The sequence below is a fragment of the Pituophis catenifer genome, unplaced genomic scaffold, assembly GCF_029215685.1.
Source record: "Pituophis catenifer annectens isolate HBS135680 unplaced genomic scaffold, rPitCat1.0.hap2 SCAF_2, whole genome shotgun sequence".
Taxonomy (NCBI): domain Eukaryota; kingdom Metazoa; phylum Chordata; class Lepidosauria; order Squamata; family Colubridae; genus Pituophis; species Pituophis catenifer.
Window position 1 is genome coordinate 115,002,412 of NW_027256882.1, and position 18,865 is coordinate 115,021,276.

An 18,865-nucleotide genomic window follows, 5' to 3' on the forward strand; every position below is an offset into this window, starting at 1 on the left:
CTTAAGCAGCCCATGCTTCTTTTGATCACCTTGTTTCACAAAATAATTCCCTTTTTGTGTTTTTCCCTGCTCCCTCTGTAACATAAATTCAGTAAGTCTAATTTTATCTTTGAATCTTTTCAGGATGCTCAGGAGCAACATGATCAGTTGTGTAAACAATGACACATTTACAGGACTGAGCTCAGTAAGGTTACTCTCGCTGTATGACAATCGCATTACTACAATAACTCCAGGAGCCTTCAGTACGCTTGTTTCTTTATCTACAATGTAAGTCAGCTGTTATCACTTAAGATATTGCATTTACTTTACTGTCACTGCTTTCATTTAATTATGTGAACCTCCCAAAAAATTGGAATAATCCTGGAGAATATTCCAGAGCTTCATGCTTGTTGCCTTAATAATTTTCAAAGTAAAGGGAGATTTTAACTGGTAATTAGTATTCTTGTTCTCATGTTGCAGCTACGAGGCCTAATAGGGAGAAGAAGTGTTTAAAACACTGTGAGAAGCGGTGTTTCTCACACTTGGCAACTTTGAAATGTGTGGACTTCAACTCTCAGAAATCCCTAGCCAACATGAATTCTGGGAATTGAACTCCACACATCTTAAAGTTGTCAAATTTGAAAACCTCTGCCAATGGAGATTTTCAGTCATCCAGGTCAAAGGTGAAAAAGCACCTTTGGAACATTTGTTTTAAAGGGTATCCTAGAAGAGACAATGTCTAAACTGGATGAGATGGTGAAGGCTTCATAGTTCAGGTATTATTAATTATTAGAGCTGTTGCATTTTGGGGTGGATAGTCTCTTGAAATTAAGATTAAGGATCCTGGTTTATAAAATGATGAATAAATGCCCTCATTTCTATTTGTGAAGATTTCTTTTTCAAATATATCCAAAAAGGTATTTGTTTTATTTTATTCTGGTTTGTATGGTTTGGTTTGGTTTGGTTTGGTTTGGTTTGATTTATTATTTTATTTTATTTGACATTCCATCTTATCACAGGGTAGTTCTGCGAGGCTCACAGTTACATATGTAGTTAAAACATAAGAATACATTAAAACCAAGGACACACGGAGAAGGGGAGGAGGTGGGTTCTGTTTTTACTCAATCAAACACCTCCATTGCGCTGTTTTCCCACTGGGGCTCCAAGCCAACTGGCACAGCCACGTCTTTAGGCCCTTACGAAAAGATAGGATTGGGGCCAACCTCACATTGGGTGACAAGATGTTCCAGAAGGCAGGTGCAACAGCAGAGAAGGCCCTACTCCTAGATCACATCAGCTGGAATAATCAGGCTGATGGGACCTGAAGCATGCCTCCTTTGCTGGCACAAGGTGTATGGGCCACCCAGTGGGGTGAAATGGTCCTTCAAGTAACCTATGATCATCACCCTGCTCAGTATTCCCGCTTTCCCCTAACAAATATAATGGGAATTACTGTTACAATCCAGCAGGTGCTTATGCTAGTGGCTAGTGTATTGTAAGCCTATTGTAAGAGCTCTGCACTTGCTCCTTGGTGTGGCTGAAAAAAGAGATATTCAGTGAGGCCTGATCCTTGATAGATTGAGCAAAATTGTTTTATGGGACAAATCAGTTTTCCTGGCTCACAGCAATAGTATAAATGTTCCATTACAAGCATCATTTGAATTTTAATTTCATGACTCAGATCCTTCGGGCCTTTTACTAATCTCTCTACCACAGATCCAATGGCTTTTGTTCTGGTTTACTTTTTCTATGTGTATTAAGAGTCTTTGAAGTGTTCTATTTGTATGCTTATCATTATTTACTTTAATTGCCACTTAAGTATTCTCACATTTCTTTCCAATTTTTAACTTGGTAAAACCTGTATTTATTTTCCCTGCCCTTCTAGACTTTTAAAGTTACTCCCTTCATTTGGGTTTTAGACAGACCTTGTATCCTGTGCCACAATCATTAAAAACAGCTAAGTAATTACAATCCCAACAATGACAATTGCAGAAGGAAGAATAGACACCTTTAATATTTTTCCTGGTTTGGTTAGACTAAAGCAAAGTGGATAGTGATGGTTTGGTTTTGAGATATCCATGGCATTTTGTTCATGTCAAACAATGTGCAAATATGTGTGTGTGTGTGTGCTTTATACCATACATATGAAGAGTCACTGAAAATTGTAGTGTGAACATGAATAATGTTAGGTTTCTTTTTTTTTCAAATTTAATCACAGATATAAATGCAAGCATGCCATTTATACCAAAGAATTGTCATCTGAGCTGGATTGCAATAGTTAACCTTTGTTTTGGGAGGGAGAGGATTCCTTTTACCTCAAACATAATTACAATTAATTAGCTACTTCATTTCTTTACGTCTCATGATATTTCCGTGACTATTATGAGAGAAACACTTGATCTACGTGCTTAGATACAGCAAGATATTTTTTTTAAAATAATGTTACATCTTTGAGTTTTGCACAATAAAATGAATTGTTGTCTGTTCCTTTAAATCATATTGGCTGTTAGGTATTCCAGTAGCACGAAGATCAATAATTTTGCTCTGAAAAGTGGTTTAGCTTTGCCTTAATATCAATAAATTTCAATAACTATTTATTTATATGCAGCCCAAATTCCCAACTCATCTTTAGCTATTATTTTAACTGAAGTTATCTGTTTGAGGCTATGGAGCAAATTGACTAAAATATATCATGTCATACGCCTCATCTCCTTTTAGTTCATATTTCAGAATTGCTATATGCATTTCAAAATAACCAACTGAACTGCACATTACATTAAAAATGTTACGAACAGCCCTTCCTTCCTTCCTTCCTTCCTTCCTTCCTTCCTTCCTTCCTTCCTTCCTTCCTTCCTTCCTTCCTTCCTTCCAGAGATAAGGAACCTATGACTTTCCTGATGACAACTTAGAACTACGCTGACTTCAATCTGACCTAAGCATAGTACATAAAATTATCTGCCACAGTGTACTTCCTGTCAATGACTACTTCAGCTTCAACCACAACAATACACAAGCAAATTTATTTATTTATTTATTTTATTAAATTTCTATACCGCCCTTCTCCCGAAGGACTCAGGGCGGTGAACAGCCAGAAGATAAAACACAGGAAATACAAAATCTAAAATAAATTAAAACAAATTAAATAATTTAGGCTGAATTTTAAAATACCCCATAATTAAACAGATTAAAAATTTACGTTTAAAATTTAAATTTAAAAGAGGAGATGATTTAGGCCAGGCCTAAATAGATACATAATTTAAAAGAGGAGATGATTTAGGCCAGGCCATAATAGATACAAACTCAAAGTAAACCGTTCCAAACGCAATTGCAGAAAATATGACTTCAGTAACAGAGTGGTCAATGCCTGGAATGCACTACCTGACTCTGTAGTTTATTCCCCAAACCCCAAAAACTTTAACCTTAAACTATCTATTGTTGACCTCACCCCATTCCTAAGAGGTCTGTAAGGGGCGTGCATAAGTGCACCAGCGTGCCTACAGTCCCTGTCCTAATATTCCTTTTTATTTACTCTTTTCATGTATTCAAATTATGTTTATACTTTTATACTTACGTTGCTGAATTACAGCTCCAGCATTCCTCTGCACTGGTCCTGTTCTTGTGACTGTTCAAAATTGTAATTTAGCAACACCTGAAGGGCATTGATTTCTAATCCACTTTAGATTATTGTTGTTTGTCATAAAGAGACACTTGTGGTTATTGAAAAAAAAAATCTCTTTAAAAAGATATGGCATTCACATATCAGATTGTATTCTTTGGAACTTCTGAGACTGATCAGGCTGTCTTCATATGATGCAGAGGCAGAAACACAAAGCAAGAGCTTCTGTTTACAAGATTATTTAGCAACAGCTAACTATTTCCATTTTAAAATATATTACAGATTGAGCTAGTACATGATAAAAAACCTAATGACAACAGAATTTGTTAGCCGGGCAGATTTTTCTTTTTTATGTCTTGTTTTTGAGAGAAAAAAACAAAAACAAAAAACCATGTTAGGCATGTAGCTACCATTGTAAAATTAATTTATTACCAGAGGTTTCCTACTTGAATGTCAATTAGCTTTTGAAAAATCTATGTCTTGATTTCTTCAATAGCCGACTGCATTTTTTTTTCCTCATTTTTCGTCTAGTAATTTGCTATCTAATCCATTTAACTGCAACTGCCACTTAGCATGGTTGGGGAAATGGTTAAGGAAGAGAAGAATTGTCAGTGGAAATCCACGTTGCCAGAAACCCTTCTTCTTAAAGGAGATTCCAGTTCAAGATGTTGCTACGCAGGATTTCACATGTGATGGTAAGCACATTTCTAGAACATGATAATGAGATCATATTAGATCTTTCAATAGTATAAGTATGATATTTCAGACAAATATGAATGCACATACTCAGAGATGAAGCTTTTCTCCACATATAGATTAAAAGAAATTGTTTTCTCCTATAGGTCTCAGCAAGGAAAAATAGCCAGAGTATACTAGGAAGCAGGGATTTAAGTGAGTTCTCTACTTGACATTATCAGGAAGTCTAAGAATTTGGGGAATTATATTAACCATTGGCCTGCATTCAAAATCTCATTCTTGGGGAATAACCAGAGTGATTAATTGATTTGTCCATCAAGATATTCTAAGCGACCATATCAAGAAATCTTCTCCAGTCTTTCCCCAAATGGGCCTTTTAGGTCTTTCAGTATTGCACTCCTTATTGCTATAATTGAATCCACCCACTTCACTACTCATCTCTTTTTCTTATATTTTCCAGCAATTTAGACTTTGCTAAAGAGCTACTGTAGGTTTTAAATACATGTGTCCAAAATTGGTTAATCTTGACATGATTGACACAATTGGAGGTCTTTATATAATCACTGATTATATCAATTTACCTTGACTTATTTTTGGTGTTCTTTTCTCAGATACTCAGTGTGCATTGCCAATCTCTTTTTCTTCAGCTTCTTTTAGCAATAGCACTTAGGCTTATATACCGCTTCATAGTGCTTTTACAGGCCTCTCTAAGCGGTTTTCCAGAGTCAGCATATTGCCCCCAACAATCTGAGTCTTCCTTTTACCCACCTCAGAAGGATGGAAGGCTGAGTCAATCTTGAGCCAGTGAGATTTGAACTACTGAACTGCAGCTAGCAGTCAGCTGAAGTTGCCTGTAGTACTGCACTCTAACCATTGCACTACCTTGGCTCATATTTTAGCAGTATCTACCTTGGCTCATGTTAGCAGTATCTTTCGATGTAGGGATTCTAATCTACATTGGATTACCCTAAGCATTATTTTAATATTGAGGATGTTGTACAGTAGTTTTCACATTCTTTTAAACCTTTCTTTGGAATTGGCATTAGGACGATCTCTTTCAATCTGTTGGCTGCTGTATTGTTCTTTAGATTTTCTGGCATAGTTTAGTTAGAACCTGTACTGATTCTTCTTCTCTTGCTTACTGTACTTTTGTACAGATTTCATCATGCCTGTAGCCTTCCAGCTTGGTCATAAAGTGAGAGTTAATCTAACTCCATTTTCTAGTGAAAAGCCTTAACAATTTTGAAATGAAAAAATTGAAACCAACATTCCAAACTCCTGCACATAAGAGTGCAAAACACAGACTTTGTTTCTACAGTATTATTTGGCTGTTGTTTATTTTAATTACTTTTCTAATGGAAATTGGAACTTTTGCCAGCATAATAAAAGACTATAGTCTGTTCATTTTATTAGACACAGTCAAGCATTGAAGTCATTGTTCAAAACTGAAGCCAATGACCTTATAACATTGCGAGTCCTGTTCAGTTGAAACAATGAAAATAATTTTGAGAATAATCACCAAATGGCAGGTAGATAATTCTCTGGCTTGTGAAACATTAAGTTATTTTTTTTTTTATTGGCTGCCTTTAAAGATTATTCTACAAATTTTTTCTAGGCATGTTTAGATACCACCATTTGCCTGTATCTAGTGCTTTGTGAACCCACATGCTAATTTTGGAAGAAATCCATGACTTAATAGTCTTAACTGAAAGGCTTACTTTCATAGCAGGAACTCTCTTGCTCTCCAACTGTGAGGTTTAATTTGTTTTATAAAATCTGCTTTGTACAAATGAACACCCATGTTTCAGCTATTAGGTATTTTTATGCACATGCACGTGGATCTCCAGTTCCTGGTGAAAGCATAGCTGATCTTGTTGCTTGATGCTCATTATGCTTGTTAAAAACAACAAGACTCATGATTTAAAAAATTAAGGAACGCATCGTATTAATATTGAAAGTCTGGCATGTTGAATAAATTGTTCACCATGTCAGGAAACAAATGGATGTTTTTCAGAGGTTTTTTTTTTTTAAAGGATAAACATGGCAAATGTTTTAAAATAATTCAGATCTGTACATTAGTCAGTAAACTACAGCACCAAGTAAATGATCTATCATAAATGCATTTTCTCTTTGGTCAGCTTAAATATAGTATTTTTTTTTCCAACATAGTCAAATATAGTATTTTGCTATCAGTTGCAGGATGACAGCGATTGTGCCTATGATTTCATGGGTGGAAGTAAATAAATATTGAAAATTAAAATGACCCAAACCCCAAATTGATCTCATGCAGGAACACAAAATATTTTATTTTTAAAGATTTTAAAGATTTAATTTAAAAATATTGTTGTTTTTTAATGCAAATTTAGAGGGATTCAGTGGGTGCAATTTTGGGAGGCTCATGGTCACCTATCTGCTGATTTAACTTTTGAGGGGTAAATCAATTATCCTTAGCAATAATATAAATGAAACAGCAATACAAAAAGTTTATGCTGGTTTATGAAGCAGAGCTCATATGGTTGGACCATTTAGTTAATTTTATTTTCATATAGAGACCCAGTTTGATGTAGTAATTAAGGGAAAAGGCTAGAAACCAGGAGACTGTGAGTTCTAGTCCTGCCTTTAGTCTCTGAGAATCAGACACAATTGAAAAGAAGAAAAAAAAATAGTCATTTTTTTTTCTCATGGAAACAATTTTTATTTCCTAAAGGCCTTGGTCTGTCTCCCTACCCATCTGTATAAGCACACAGACAAACCTAAGTTTACTCCAAATTAAAATGTTTATAACTAAATACATATTATCAGTATTGACACTGGAATTAGAACAGTCTAAAGCAAAGGACAATAATGTAGCGTGTTAATGATGATTTGTAGATAGTGGTTGTACTAGATTTACATGAGAGCTAATGCGTTAGAAATGAATTTTCTCAATTTTATCCCATCTGTATTTATTAACATTATTTCCTTCTACTTTCTCTACTTTTTTGTAGGCAACACTGAAAACAGCTGTCATTTTTCTCCCCGTTGTCCAGACCAATGCACCTGTGTGGACTCTGTAGTTCGCTGCAGTAATAAAGGGTTGCAGCTCCTCCCAAAAGGGGTCCCCAAAGATGTGACTGAGCTGTAAGTCATGTTGTCACAACTTGTAAAATTGTATGTAAGAAGAATTGTAAGAAGTGATCAGTTTCAATTACTAGTTTACAAAAAATGTTTTTCTTTCAAATGAGAATACTGAAGCGCACCATTTTAAACCAAATGCAAACTAATAGCAGGACTAAGTCAGTGCCTGAAGCAATGACATAGGTTAACATATAGAGATTCTGTTGCCTCAATCTGTTTCTACAGAGATATTGCACCCAAGTAGAGAGATAGTAGCAATTTATGCAAAATTCTAATCTATATAGTTCAAAAAATAAGTCATAAAAATGGAAGGGGAAATTTATAGGACAAAAATTTAATTTAATTAATTTAATTTAATTTAATTTAATTTAATTTAATTTAATTAATCATATTTCTATGCTAGCCATCTCCCAAGGGACTCTGGGACCCAACACCCAAACCCAATGATAAACAAACAGAATGAGTTTCCCCAGAACATCATTTTTATTATATATAAAATTGTATTAATAATACAATCACAAGCAGTTTATAAATATCTACAATAGGATCATGGTTAAAATACTGTTTGTAATTCTGATCACAGTATGGTAAAACAGTGAAAATGCAGAAAAGGACAAATAAAAAGATCAACAGGTAAAATTAACCCTCATTAGTGGGTTGGCTTTTTAGCTTATAAAAAAAGATTAAATTTGTGGGGAAGAGAATATGATAGAAGACATGAATGTTTTTTTTTTCTTTCAAAAGATTAAACCACATGGTCATCTAACAAAATGAATGGTTGATCAAAAATCCTATTCAAACTGTGGAAGAGTTAATTTCTGGATTTACAACCATATGTGACAATGGTGACAACAGGAATAGATTTGAAAGGGGATTATGCAGATTTAAGGTTGATAAGGCTCTTGATGGTTACTATTGTATTTGTCTGGGGGTTATGTGTCTGTGACTAAGGAGTAATGGTAGTACATTTATAACTATCAACTAGAAACATGAGTGAGAATAAACTCCTGTTTGTGGGTTTTCCGCTGGCATCTAGTTGGAATAGAAAGCTGAAGTAGATTGTGCTTTGATCTGATCCACCAGCCTTTACAATTTTCAGTTCCTTTCAGTCACTGAAGGATGGATTATTTGATTGCAATCTAGGAAAACCGATATGAATGTAAAATATATGTGCAAAACAGTGACACTTTTTACTTTCATGGAATAGTTAAAAGGGGCTAATATAATAGATATTCATCAGATTAAATTGTGAATTATATGTGCAACAGGAAGGGATGGCTTCTCATTTGCTTCTAATGTTATTTTTTATACAAAGAAAATACAAAATAAATTTGATTGGGCTATCAAATCTGGGTTTCATTAACTTTGCAACCCATTAATGGAAACAAAGACATGTAAATAGGATAAATTCTTTGCTGGAGAATACTGTTTGCCACAGCACCAACTTTATATTAGCTAAATGCTAATATGTGGCTATATGTTTGGATTTTTTCTAAGCTCTATGTAAAGCTGGCAATAAGAATTGGAATTTGTCACATCTAGCTTTATCATGTAATTGTAGTATAGAACATTATAATTTTTTGAAAATGTGGCTCTGATATTCAAGATATGAAACTGTAATTGATTTTCACAGTGAAATGTGTGTAAATTGAATGGTATTTCATCTATAGTCTATATAATTTGTGTGTGTGTGCTTTGGGGGAGATGCTTCTTTAATTTCGTTCCAAGGACTATCAGAGCTACAGCAGCCATCTCAAATTAGTTTTTTTTCTCATTAATAAAATAAAAGGAAAAATAAAACAGCGCCACTATTCCTTTCTCCATTGAAGAAATTGGATTTCCCATATTAGATTAATTGGTAGACAGGAACAAAATGCCTTATAATAGCCTGAAATGTTTCCTCAAGAAAAAATAATATACTGTACAAAAGCAGTAATATGGAAGGTCCTTATGCCAATTCATTATTGTATTTTAAGACCACTTAATAAAGTTCCTTTGGTAAATTACCAAAATGCTAAATGCAAAGAATGCCCAATTACAGTTAAACTAGCTGTAATTTATTTATAATTGTCAGTTTGCTTCTTCATTTTTTTTCCTTGCCTCCTCTTGGTAACTTTTTACCAAAACAGATTTTGGTAAATGTTTTTCCTGTTTAAAAATCTATGTATCAAACAATGTTCAGGATCTTTTAAAACCTACTAAAGCTCTGTGGTACCTCCCTCCATCTCCATCTTAAATTTACAAATATGTGAATTAGAGTAACCTTATTCCTCAATTACACAATAACATTTATCTCTGTGATACTCTTCTTGTAAGTAGTATTTTAGATTGCACCCAAGCATGATGAATGGGTGTGGTTATCAAGTTATAAATCATGGTTATAAGTCAAAAGCCAAAAGAAATGTGAAAAGCAGTATTTCTGGTTAAATAAATGTGAATGTATAAACATGCAAAGATAATAGACTGTAATCTGTGGCTGATTGATCCTAGCAGATTTCAATAATAAGGGAATCTGCTAGTTAGGAAAACAATTGCTTTGGTTTAATCATCATTTTTGGAGTGTAGATAAGCAAAAATCCAAAACCAGTAGTGTGTTTCACACTAGTTTGTTGTTCCTGCTGTTGTTCTTTTTGGAACCTAAATGTTGAAAACTATCATTTATTTTTTATTTATTTTATTTATTTATTTGTCAAGAATGTATTAGGTAATATATATAAGTATAAGCATGGATTAGATACATAAAATAGATACAAATAGATGAAGCATTAGGACAGGGACGGTAGGCAAGCTGGTGCTCTTATGCATGTCCCTTACAGACCTCTTAGGAATGGGGTGAGGTCAACAGTAGACAGTCTTAGGTTAAAATTTGGGGGGGGTTGGAGATGAAACCACAGAGTCGGGTAGTGCATTCCAGGAATTGACCACTCTGTTGGTGAAGTCATATTTTCTGCAATCGAGTTTGGAGCGGTTCACTTTAAGTTTGTATCTATTGTGTGCTCGTGTATTGTTGTGGTTGAAGCTGAAGTAGTCATTGACAGGTAGGACATTATAACAGATAATTTTATGAGCTACACTTAGGTCATATCGAAGGCGGTGTAGTTCTAAGTTTCCTAAGGCCAGAATTTCAAGTCTACCATATCCTTATGTCAATGAATGCTATTAAGAAAATGAAGCAATATTGTAATATCCTCAAGAGTTAATTCAGGGAGACAAGTACAGTTAAATATTCATGGAGCATCACAGTCTTCAGAATATGAGCTTAGATCCTATCCTCCCCATTAACTTTTCCCAGATCTATTCTGGTATTCCTAAAAGAGTCAAGAGCGGGTGATTTTGACATCTGGTGTTGTTTTGTTCTCTGTCATCCATAGAACCTTTAATTTGTAAAGAAATTTGAGTGCCTGGCTTTTTGTTGCTATTACACTGAGCATTGATGTTCTGTTGCTTTACTTATTTGATCAGTCAGATATGAGTGTATCTGATGGTGTCTATTTACAAATGAACCAGTCTGAAATGATTTTTTTTGCTCCGCCCCCCCCCCTACAGTATTGCAATTAGTGATTGATTGGTTGCAGGACTTGCTAGAGAAGATTTGGGAGCACTGAACTTACAGGTTGTAGAGCAAGAAGGTCTGTTGCATGAGTAGTGTTTGATGATTCCTAAAGATGGAAGCCCAAAATCAGAACCCTACTGTACATTTCAGGTGCATTTTCTTTTCTTTTTTTTTCCATAGCAAAAGTTGTGCTTAGAACCAATACGTTCAAACTTTTTTCTTTAACATGCAATTTGTTTCATTGATTCATGCATATATTACACATAACACTCAGTATTTATTTCTGCATTGGAACACTTCTGTTTCAATACCACGATGATTAATTTATTAAGAAACTAACTTTTGTCTGTTTTTCTTGGTGCTGTCAACTGCAGCACCTTTGCTTGGCACTGCAGATCACCATGATCTTATAATAATGTCCTTGTAATATAATTGTCCTTTTGCTAATTTCTGAGAACAGCCTACATTTAGGAGTCATGAAAAGTGATGGAATTTTTCAAAAATTCCAGATTCAAAATGGTGTAGCAATTAATACTGCTGAAATTGACATTTTTTTTTTATTCTGTATAATCAGATGTAACTATTTTTGTGTTTGCTTACAGTTATCAAAGAGTGGCTGTCAGGAAAACAGTATTAAATTGAGATGATTCATAACTATGTGTTTCATTTTGCAGCACAAGTTTGTTGTCATACTGATATTTTAAATGAATACAGGGTATGTCCAAAGATAATGCAAGTACTGATGTGACTGAGATGCTCCAACCTTCAGTGATGTTTCTGGCAGCTTGCTTTAAAGGCATCTCTGTCCAGAATAATGCATCCATGTGTCATTTGTGTACATGTGTCATTTGTGTACATATTCTAAACAGAGTTGTGATTTCCAAGTAATACTCAAACCAAATCTTGCCAATACTCAAACCAAATCTTGCCAACAAGGGCAAAATGAAGGACTATGTGTGCTTCGTTACACAAATGCCACTTCTATATTTACTGTAATATACAATTCTTGAAGTAACAGTAACAGAGTTGGAAGGGACCTTGGAGGTCATCTAATCCAACCAACCCTGCTCACACAAGAGACCTATACAAGGGATTCAAAACACTGACCTTTCTGATTGTTAAGCTCAGCGTTTTAGTCACTGAGCCACTTAGGGAGCCGCCATTCTGATCTCTTCTACTCTTATTTGTCATAGTAACTCTTGAAATGCTCAGAGGATGATATTTGAAAGATTTCCTTGTGCATCTTATGTGTCTTTCTCCCTAACTGATTTGTTCTGTTATCTGGTAAAATTCTAGTAATAAAAGGAAGGATTTCTTTAGTAGCATTTTAATTAATGTTATGGAACCTTATATTTATAAATTCCAATTTTCAATGGGAAAATTACACACGTTGTGTAATAAAAATATCCAGATAAAATGCTTTTTATTAAACCATAACTGTCCACCTTTATAGATTTCATTTTAATTGAAAACAAAACCTGCCTTACATCTAACAGAAATTTAGACTATTAGAACTATTGAGAGTTCCAAAATATCCATATAAAAGGAAATATTTTATTGTAAGAAGTCCTTCACATTACACTGAAATGGATATACAGACAGATGGAAAATTTCATTCCCCAAAGGGAAGAGAATTCCAGCATAGAAAAATGCTGAACATATTGCTCATTTTTCAGTAATAAGAAATTGAAAATAAATTTCTGTGCCATTAGTCAATATAGAAGACCCATTCGCTATAATCGTATCTTTATAACTTGTATCTTGAATTATATTCTAAAAATGTTAATTTACTTCTTCCTTGGGGTCATTGGTCGAGTTTATGAGTGAATTTAAGTATCAGGAATTCATGATTTGAAATATAATCTCTTGTGAAAGACTACAACTGTGTGTTATCTGGTGTGCTACATAGAACTGACAGGGGCACCATAGGATATTTTACTAATAAACAGAATTGTTGGTGAATTTGCAACACATCACACAGTTTGGGAACTTCTAGGGGTGCCATGAAAAAATTAATGAGATATTAAGGACTCTGTGAAACAGGAATGTTTGAGAACCTCTGGTGCATCTAGATCTATTGTGGGTAATTCTCAGAGTTATAATGCAAGGTCACATCTTGCAATTGACAAGCAAGGTTTTGGGGTTCTTTTATTAGCCAAATAGGAAATCTAGCCCTTCAGATGTTAACTAGATAATAAATCAATATATTTTGCATGCTGAGTATTTTCTGCATGCAGGGCTTCAGGTACTAGGCCCTGGAAAACCTAAAGCTAAACAACATCCTCTGGATTCAGGCTTTATCAGATTTGCGACATAAAATACTCTTTGATTACTTGTAGTTAGAGAGCACAAGGTAGATTCCATGCATTGATAAGATCCAGCATGCCAGCTTACACCCTAGAAACTTTTGATAATGCACTATCACAGTTGCTGATTTGGCATGTTGTACCATCAGTTGATGCTGTAAAGCAGTGATGGCTAACCTTTTTGCCATCGCGTGCCAGGAGAGGGGGGAGGGTGACACGCGCGTGTCCCCAATGATAATTCTATGCACCCTGCCCTGCGCATGCGCGCGCAACCCTCCTCCCCCCCCGCTCCTGGCATGTGATGGCCTGGTAGGCCGGTTTTTCTTTCTTAGAAAAGAAAGAAAAAGAAAGTTTTTCTTTTCTCCCTATTTATCTGGGAAGGGTGAAAATAGCCTTTCTCACTCCCTCGGAGGCCCTCCAGAGGCCTGAAACAGCCCATTTCCCAACTCCCGGTGGGACAGGAAGTGACGTATTTTGCTCTCCCCAGTCTCCAGATCCTCTCTAGGAGTCTCTAGGAGCCTCTCTAGGAATTTCTAGATTCCTAGAGAGGTTCGCCATCACGGCTCTATAGTATCAGTAATTATTGCCCAATGCATCAAAGCCACAATACTAGGGAGCATTTATGGTGAAGCTATGTCAGTTCCTTGACTTTTTATCAGTTTCTAGACTAGCATAGTTAACTCATATTCTGGAATTACTATATTAACAGTACAGTACTAAGTATAGTACAGTACAATAATGTGCTAAGGAAGTTATATTTTTCTTTCCTTCGAGCACTTCATATCTGTTCCAAAATATTGATCCTGTTAGTGATTCAATTTACATCTTAAGACAAAGATATTCTACCTTTATGTCAAAGTATTGTATTTATGGTATGCATATAATGCACCTCTTTCAAAAAGATTGCAATATATTAAGCATTCTTATCCACATTCATACATTTCTTTTTTAATTATGAATTTAAAATGCTTATCTCTCAACCCTGAAAACAGATAATCAATTCCTGGTTCACTACACCTACACTTGATGAAATGCAGATAAATGTGTGAATTGTCACAACATTTATAAATATTGCATTGTAGCCCGCAACTGGTGATATCAATGATTTCACCATGGCAGAGATGCTCTGTAGAAAGGACTGTGAGGTTCACTTTTATATTTTGATTAATTCAGTAGTAAACTAGTTTTGTCACCAACCCATTAATTTTTTTAAAAAAAAATGCCGTTGTATAATAGTACCTTTTTTTTCTACTTCTCTCCTATATCATATATTTACTTTACTGCCTGCAAAGCCATTTCTATTAGTATTTCCTTTTGTTTTGATGGAGTTCTGTTCATTTGCATTCATATCATACAATCATTTCTCAACCTTCAGCCTCTCCAACCCCACCACCACATTGCTAATCTCTAATTCACTCCCTTTTATTTCTCCCGGCTGTTAATTCCATAGATATATATTTTGTTTATTATCTGTCCGCTGCCAGATGTTTTTAACACATGTTTTCTACTTTGTAGCAGCTCTCTTTTTCTAACAGTGGCTAATCAGAAATTTCTGGAAAGCTTAAAAATAGACCATAATACTTAACCAAACTTATATTCGTGGAGGGCCAGGAGGACTTAATGGTAACTGGTAAAAATAGGAATGAAACAATACTTCAGATTAATTAAAGTTACTTTTTTTTTGGTAGCTTATTCTAAAAAAATAAATTTAGTTTAGTATTTAAAGCATTTGAATATAACTGGAATTGCATATTCACAATAGGGAAAATCCTGTTAATTCAGTTATTATAAAGGAAACATTGATTACAAACGTTAACTCTATCTAGTACCATGGATGGATTAATAATATAGTTTGAAATGTTGCTTCCAACTGAAACAAATTGCACTACTGATCTTCATAAGGCTCTGAAAAGCCTTTTTAAAGAAAGACCATAAGATAAAATAAGATAAAGAAAAGAAATAAAACAATATTTTATTAAGAGTGTGGCCTTCCGGGGAAGGCATGGCAAACTAGAGAGCCAATGACCAAAACAAATACTGAAGAACTGATTAGTAGACCTCTTTCTGGAACCTCCGCAGTTAAGGAGAGGATAATAAATTAGCCATTTGTGTTTCACAAGGCTGCTCCTCATGAGAAGCCTACGAAACAGTGGTTCCGTCTGGGTTTGGGCATCAGGAGATGAATATATAAGCCATCTTGTACATCACAAATCAGAAATTCCCTATTAATCATCTTAAAGCTATTAAAGACCTTCAGAATGATAAGTTTGAAAATCACTGGATGTGTCAGGGAATGAAGATTTAATAGCTGTAAGCTGATGAGAGGCTGTAAGCGGAGGCAACTGAAAGCTGATGCAATGGGAATGAGGCAGCAGGGTTACTGCCACTTTAAGAAGCTGGGTAAGAAGCTGTCTATTTAAGGGAAGCCATTAGCGGGCATCTCCCTTCTTCTCATGTTCTTGCTCGTCATGTATCTCATTGCTCTCCTTGTGCCAGTAGCTGTATGATATATTGTGGCCCGCCATCGGCCTGTGCAGCTGGTAGCTGATTCCAACAGCGAGGAGGCTGGGGTGGTGATTCGCCAGCAGCCTATGCAGCTGGCACCCGAGTCAGACAGTGAGGAGGCTGGAGAAGATTTGGTGCCAGAGGCAGGGATTCAGCCAGGGCCTTCAGAACCTCCAGAAGCTCCCATAAGTGAAGAGGAAGACGAGGAGGAGCCTTTTCTCAATGCACGGGTGCACAGAGCTGCCAAAAGACAGGAATGGCTCCTCAGGAGGAGGTCTCCTTGAGATTAAGGCTTGGGGCTAATTGGCCACTCCCCTAGCCTATTTAAGGAATGGCAACGACTGAGGCAATTTGCAGAAAACAACTTTGTTCATATTCCTTCGCGTATTGACTCCAGAAAACATCTGATTGGCTCTTGCTTCTCTCTTGTCATTTTTCCTGAAAATTGTTTCTGGGCATTCTGCCAACCACAGTAAGCTTACGGTTATCTGAAAGACTGTGCCTCAGAATTGACTAATTATTCCTTGGACTCTTGTCAGCTGTTAATGAATTTAAATTAACAGCCTTTGTTCAGAAAAGACTGATTTAAACTGTACTTGTGTTTGAACAACTACTAAGAAAGCTCATTAGTAGTTCTTAATTAGTAATCTAAGTCTTGTATGGACTTACAATGTGTTAAGCAATAGCCCTCATACTTTTGTATATTTTATACAAAGTCAGTTATTGCCCCACAATCTGGGTCCTCAGACTTTGTGTGTGCTGCGTTCTTTGTGGTCCGTAGCTGGGGCGGAACATGATAAGTTATTTACCACATATAAGCCTGTATATATTTAGCTGTATATAAACCACTATTAATTATCTAAGGCTCTGAGTGCTGTTGTTTTGCTCCTGGGTTTATCTCTTAATACTAGTTACGCTGACTAAACTCTGACAGGATGAGTTTAGCTTCAACTCTGAACAAAAGAAAAATCAATTTTAAGCTTAAGAATTTAAACAATGTGAAAGGAACAGCAAAAACCAAAGATTTTGACCTAAGAATGTTATAAGTGGCTTAGGAGTCCATATAAATTTGCAATATTGATTTTTGCTATAACACTTCAGAAATAACCTTAAAATTAAATAGGTTCTTAAGGGAATCAGATTTATTTTGGCTATATTGACTATTGTAAGTTATAACAAAGATAAGCAACTTGTGATTTTAGAAACTGGATAGTAAAGGGAACTACAGATTCTAAGCAGAAGGTAAAAATACAAGCCTATGTTTATGTCATTTAGTATTGTGTCTTATAAATGACATAAAATATCACAATACTGGAAATATTAAAGGAGATATTTGAAGAATAGATCCAGAAATATCAACAATGTCAGTAATGATGTCTGTCTGACTCTATGTTAATGAGTAAATGAAGATGTAGAGCAAATTTTGTCTGACAAAACAGAGAAAATACTGAAAGTGGAATTACAAGTGACAGGCCAAGAGAATGATTTGGAATATGATGCTTTGTTGAATATGCAAAAAACCCTGACAATTTTAAAATTAAAGGCGAAATACAAATGCAAACTAAAAGAATGACTTGGAAAAATGTTTTATTGGATTTACAAGAGAGACTTGTTAAACCCTTGAAGAAATCTGTAATGGGTTAAAGAAGAAAATTCAAATCCTACAATATTTGATTAAGACAGCTTGAAGTAAAAGGAAGGAATATAAAGTTTATTTGATCAATTTTTTTGCAAAGTTCTGAAAACACTTTACAAATTTTTGATGACACCAACATTGAAAAGTGGATGTTTTATGGATTTGTTTATAGATAATGGATAGATATGGATGAAGAAACTCTTTGTAACCTTATAAGTGATTAAGTGATTTCCATCAAGCAGGGCTGGCGTGAACCCCCTCCCCCCTTTTTAGTCTTTTTTAGTCTTTTTTAGTTTTTTAGCTTTTAATTTGTCAATGGGTTTTAATTCGAATTGTTTTAAATTTGGGCCAAAGTATGTAATTCTTTTAATAATTTTAAATTTTGTATTGGTATGTGTTTTAGTTTTGGCTGTGCACCGCCCTGAGTCCACTAGGAGAAGGACGGTACACAAATTGAATAAAATAAATAAATAAATAAAAATAAATTAAGAGTTACTAAAGTTGTCTATATATGTTGTAATAAAGGTTAGAAGACACTTCTTTATAGATTTCTGTTCTATTTCTTTATTATATTCTTTCTTTTTCTTGTTTCTTTTTATTCTTTCTATTCTCCCTTTCTTTAAATTCTTTGTATTAGTTTTTATTGTTATCAAAATCCTTAATAAAAATCATATACATAAAAAAGAGTGGCACAGTGGTGCTTACAAAATGATAAAATGAAGCTGGAATGACTTAGCTTCTCATTAAAACTATATAATATTAAGATCTAAAAGCTATTCACATTCTTTGGGCATTTCATACAAATAAAGGATGAACCAGACAATACAAAAAGAGGAAGATATAAACAGATAAAGTAGATGAAAGAATGTATGAGAATATCTTTTGAAGTGCTACAAGTTATTATTAAGGACAGATCTACAAAACAAAGTGTTTATGTAATCTTCAAAGATGTAACCCATCTTTCAGTAGGGCGGTATATAAATCAAATAAAAATTAAAGTTAAAGTTGACCCAATTTGATATTATCTAACTAAAATATATTTATAAATACTTTTCCATGGCTTTGAGGTCTTACTGTATGACTGATCTTCTGTACTATACAATATGATGCTTCACCAATGAGAAATCATTCACCAATGAGAAATCGTACATGTAAAAGTAACAATTTTTAGAGAATCTGTATAATTAAAAAACTTTCTCATTGTTTCTTGAAAAAGAAATATAATTTTTTATTTGCATTCAGAACACTTTTTGCAACCAGTTGTTACACATAATGAAATAGAAAAAGCAGACAGTGTTTCTGTTTTGCCACAATGCACGTAAAGAAAAATAGCAATTATTTTTGCCCTAATTTTTATTCAGCAGCACGTTCTCCAGATCTTTATTGTATCCTTATAGTTAGATTTGGCACATTTAAAAGAGAAAATTGAAATGCTTACAAATCACTATGAAATTGAA

General features: G+C 34.6%; 1 protein-coding gene across 1 annotated transcript in view; it reads left to right on the plus strand.

The window, feature by feature from the left end:
• SLIT3 (slit guidance ligand 3) overlaps positions 1-18,865 on the plus strand; it is a 502,670-nt gene that overhangs the window by 386,415 nt on the left and 97,390 nt on the right. Inside the window, exons 18-20 of the mRNA XM_070934106.1 lie at positions 124-267; positions 4,127-4,290; positions 7,279-7,411. Of these exons, the coding sequence (XP_070790207.1) occupies positions 124-267; positions 4,127-4,290; positions 7,279-7,411 (441 nt within the window). The remainder of the gene's footprint in view (positions 1-123; positions 268-4,126; positions 4,291-7,278; positions 7,412-18,865) is intronic.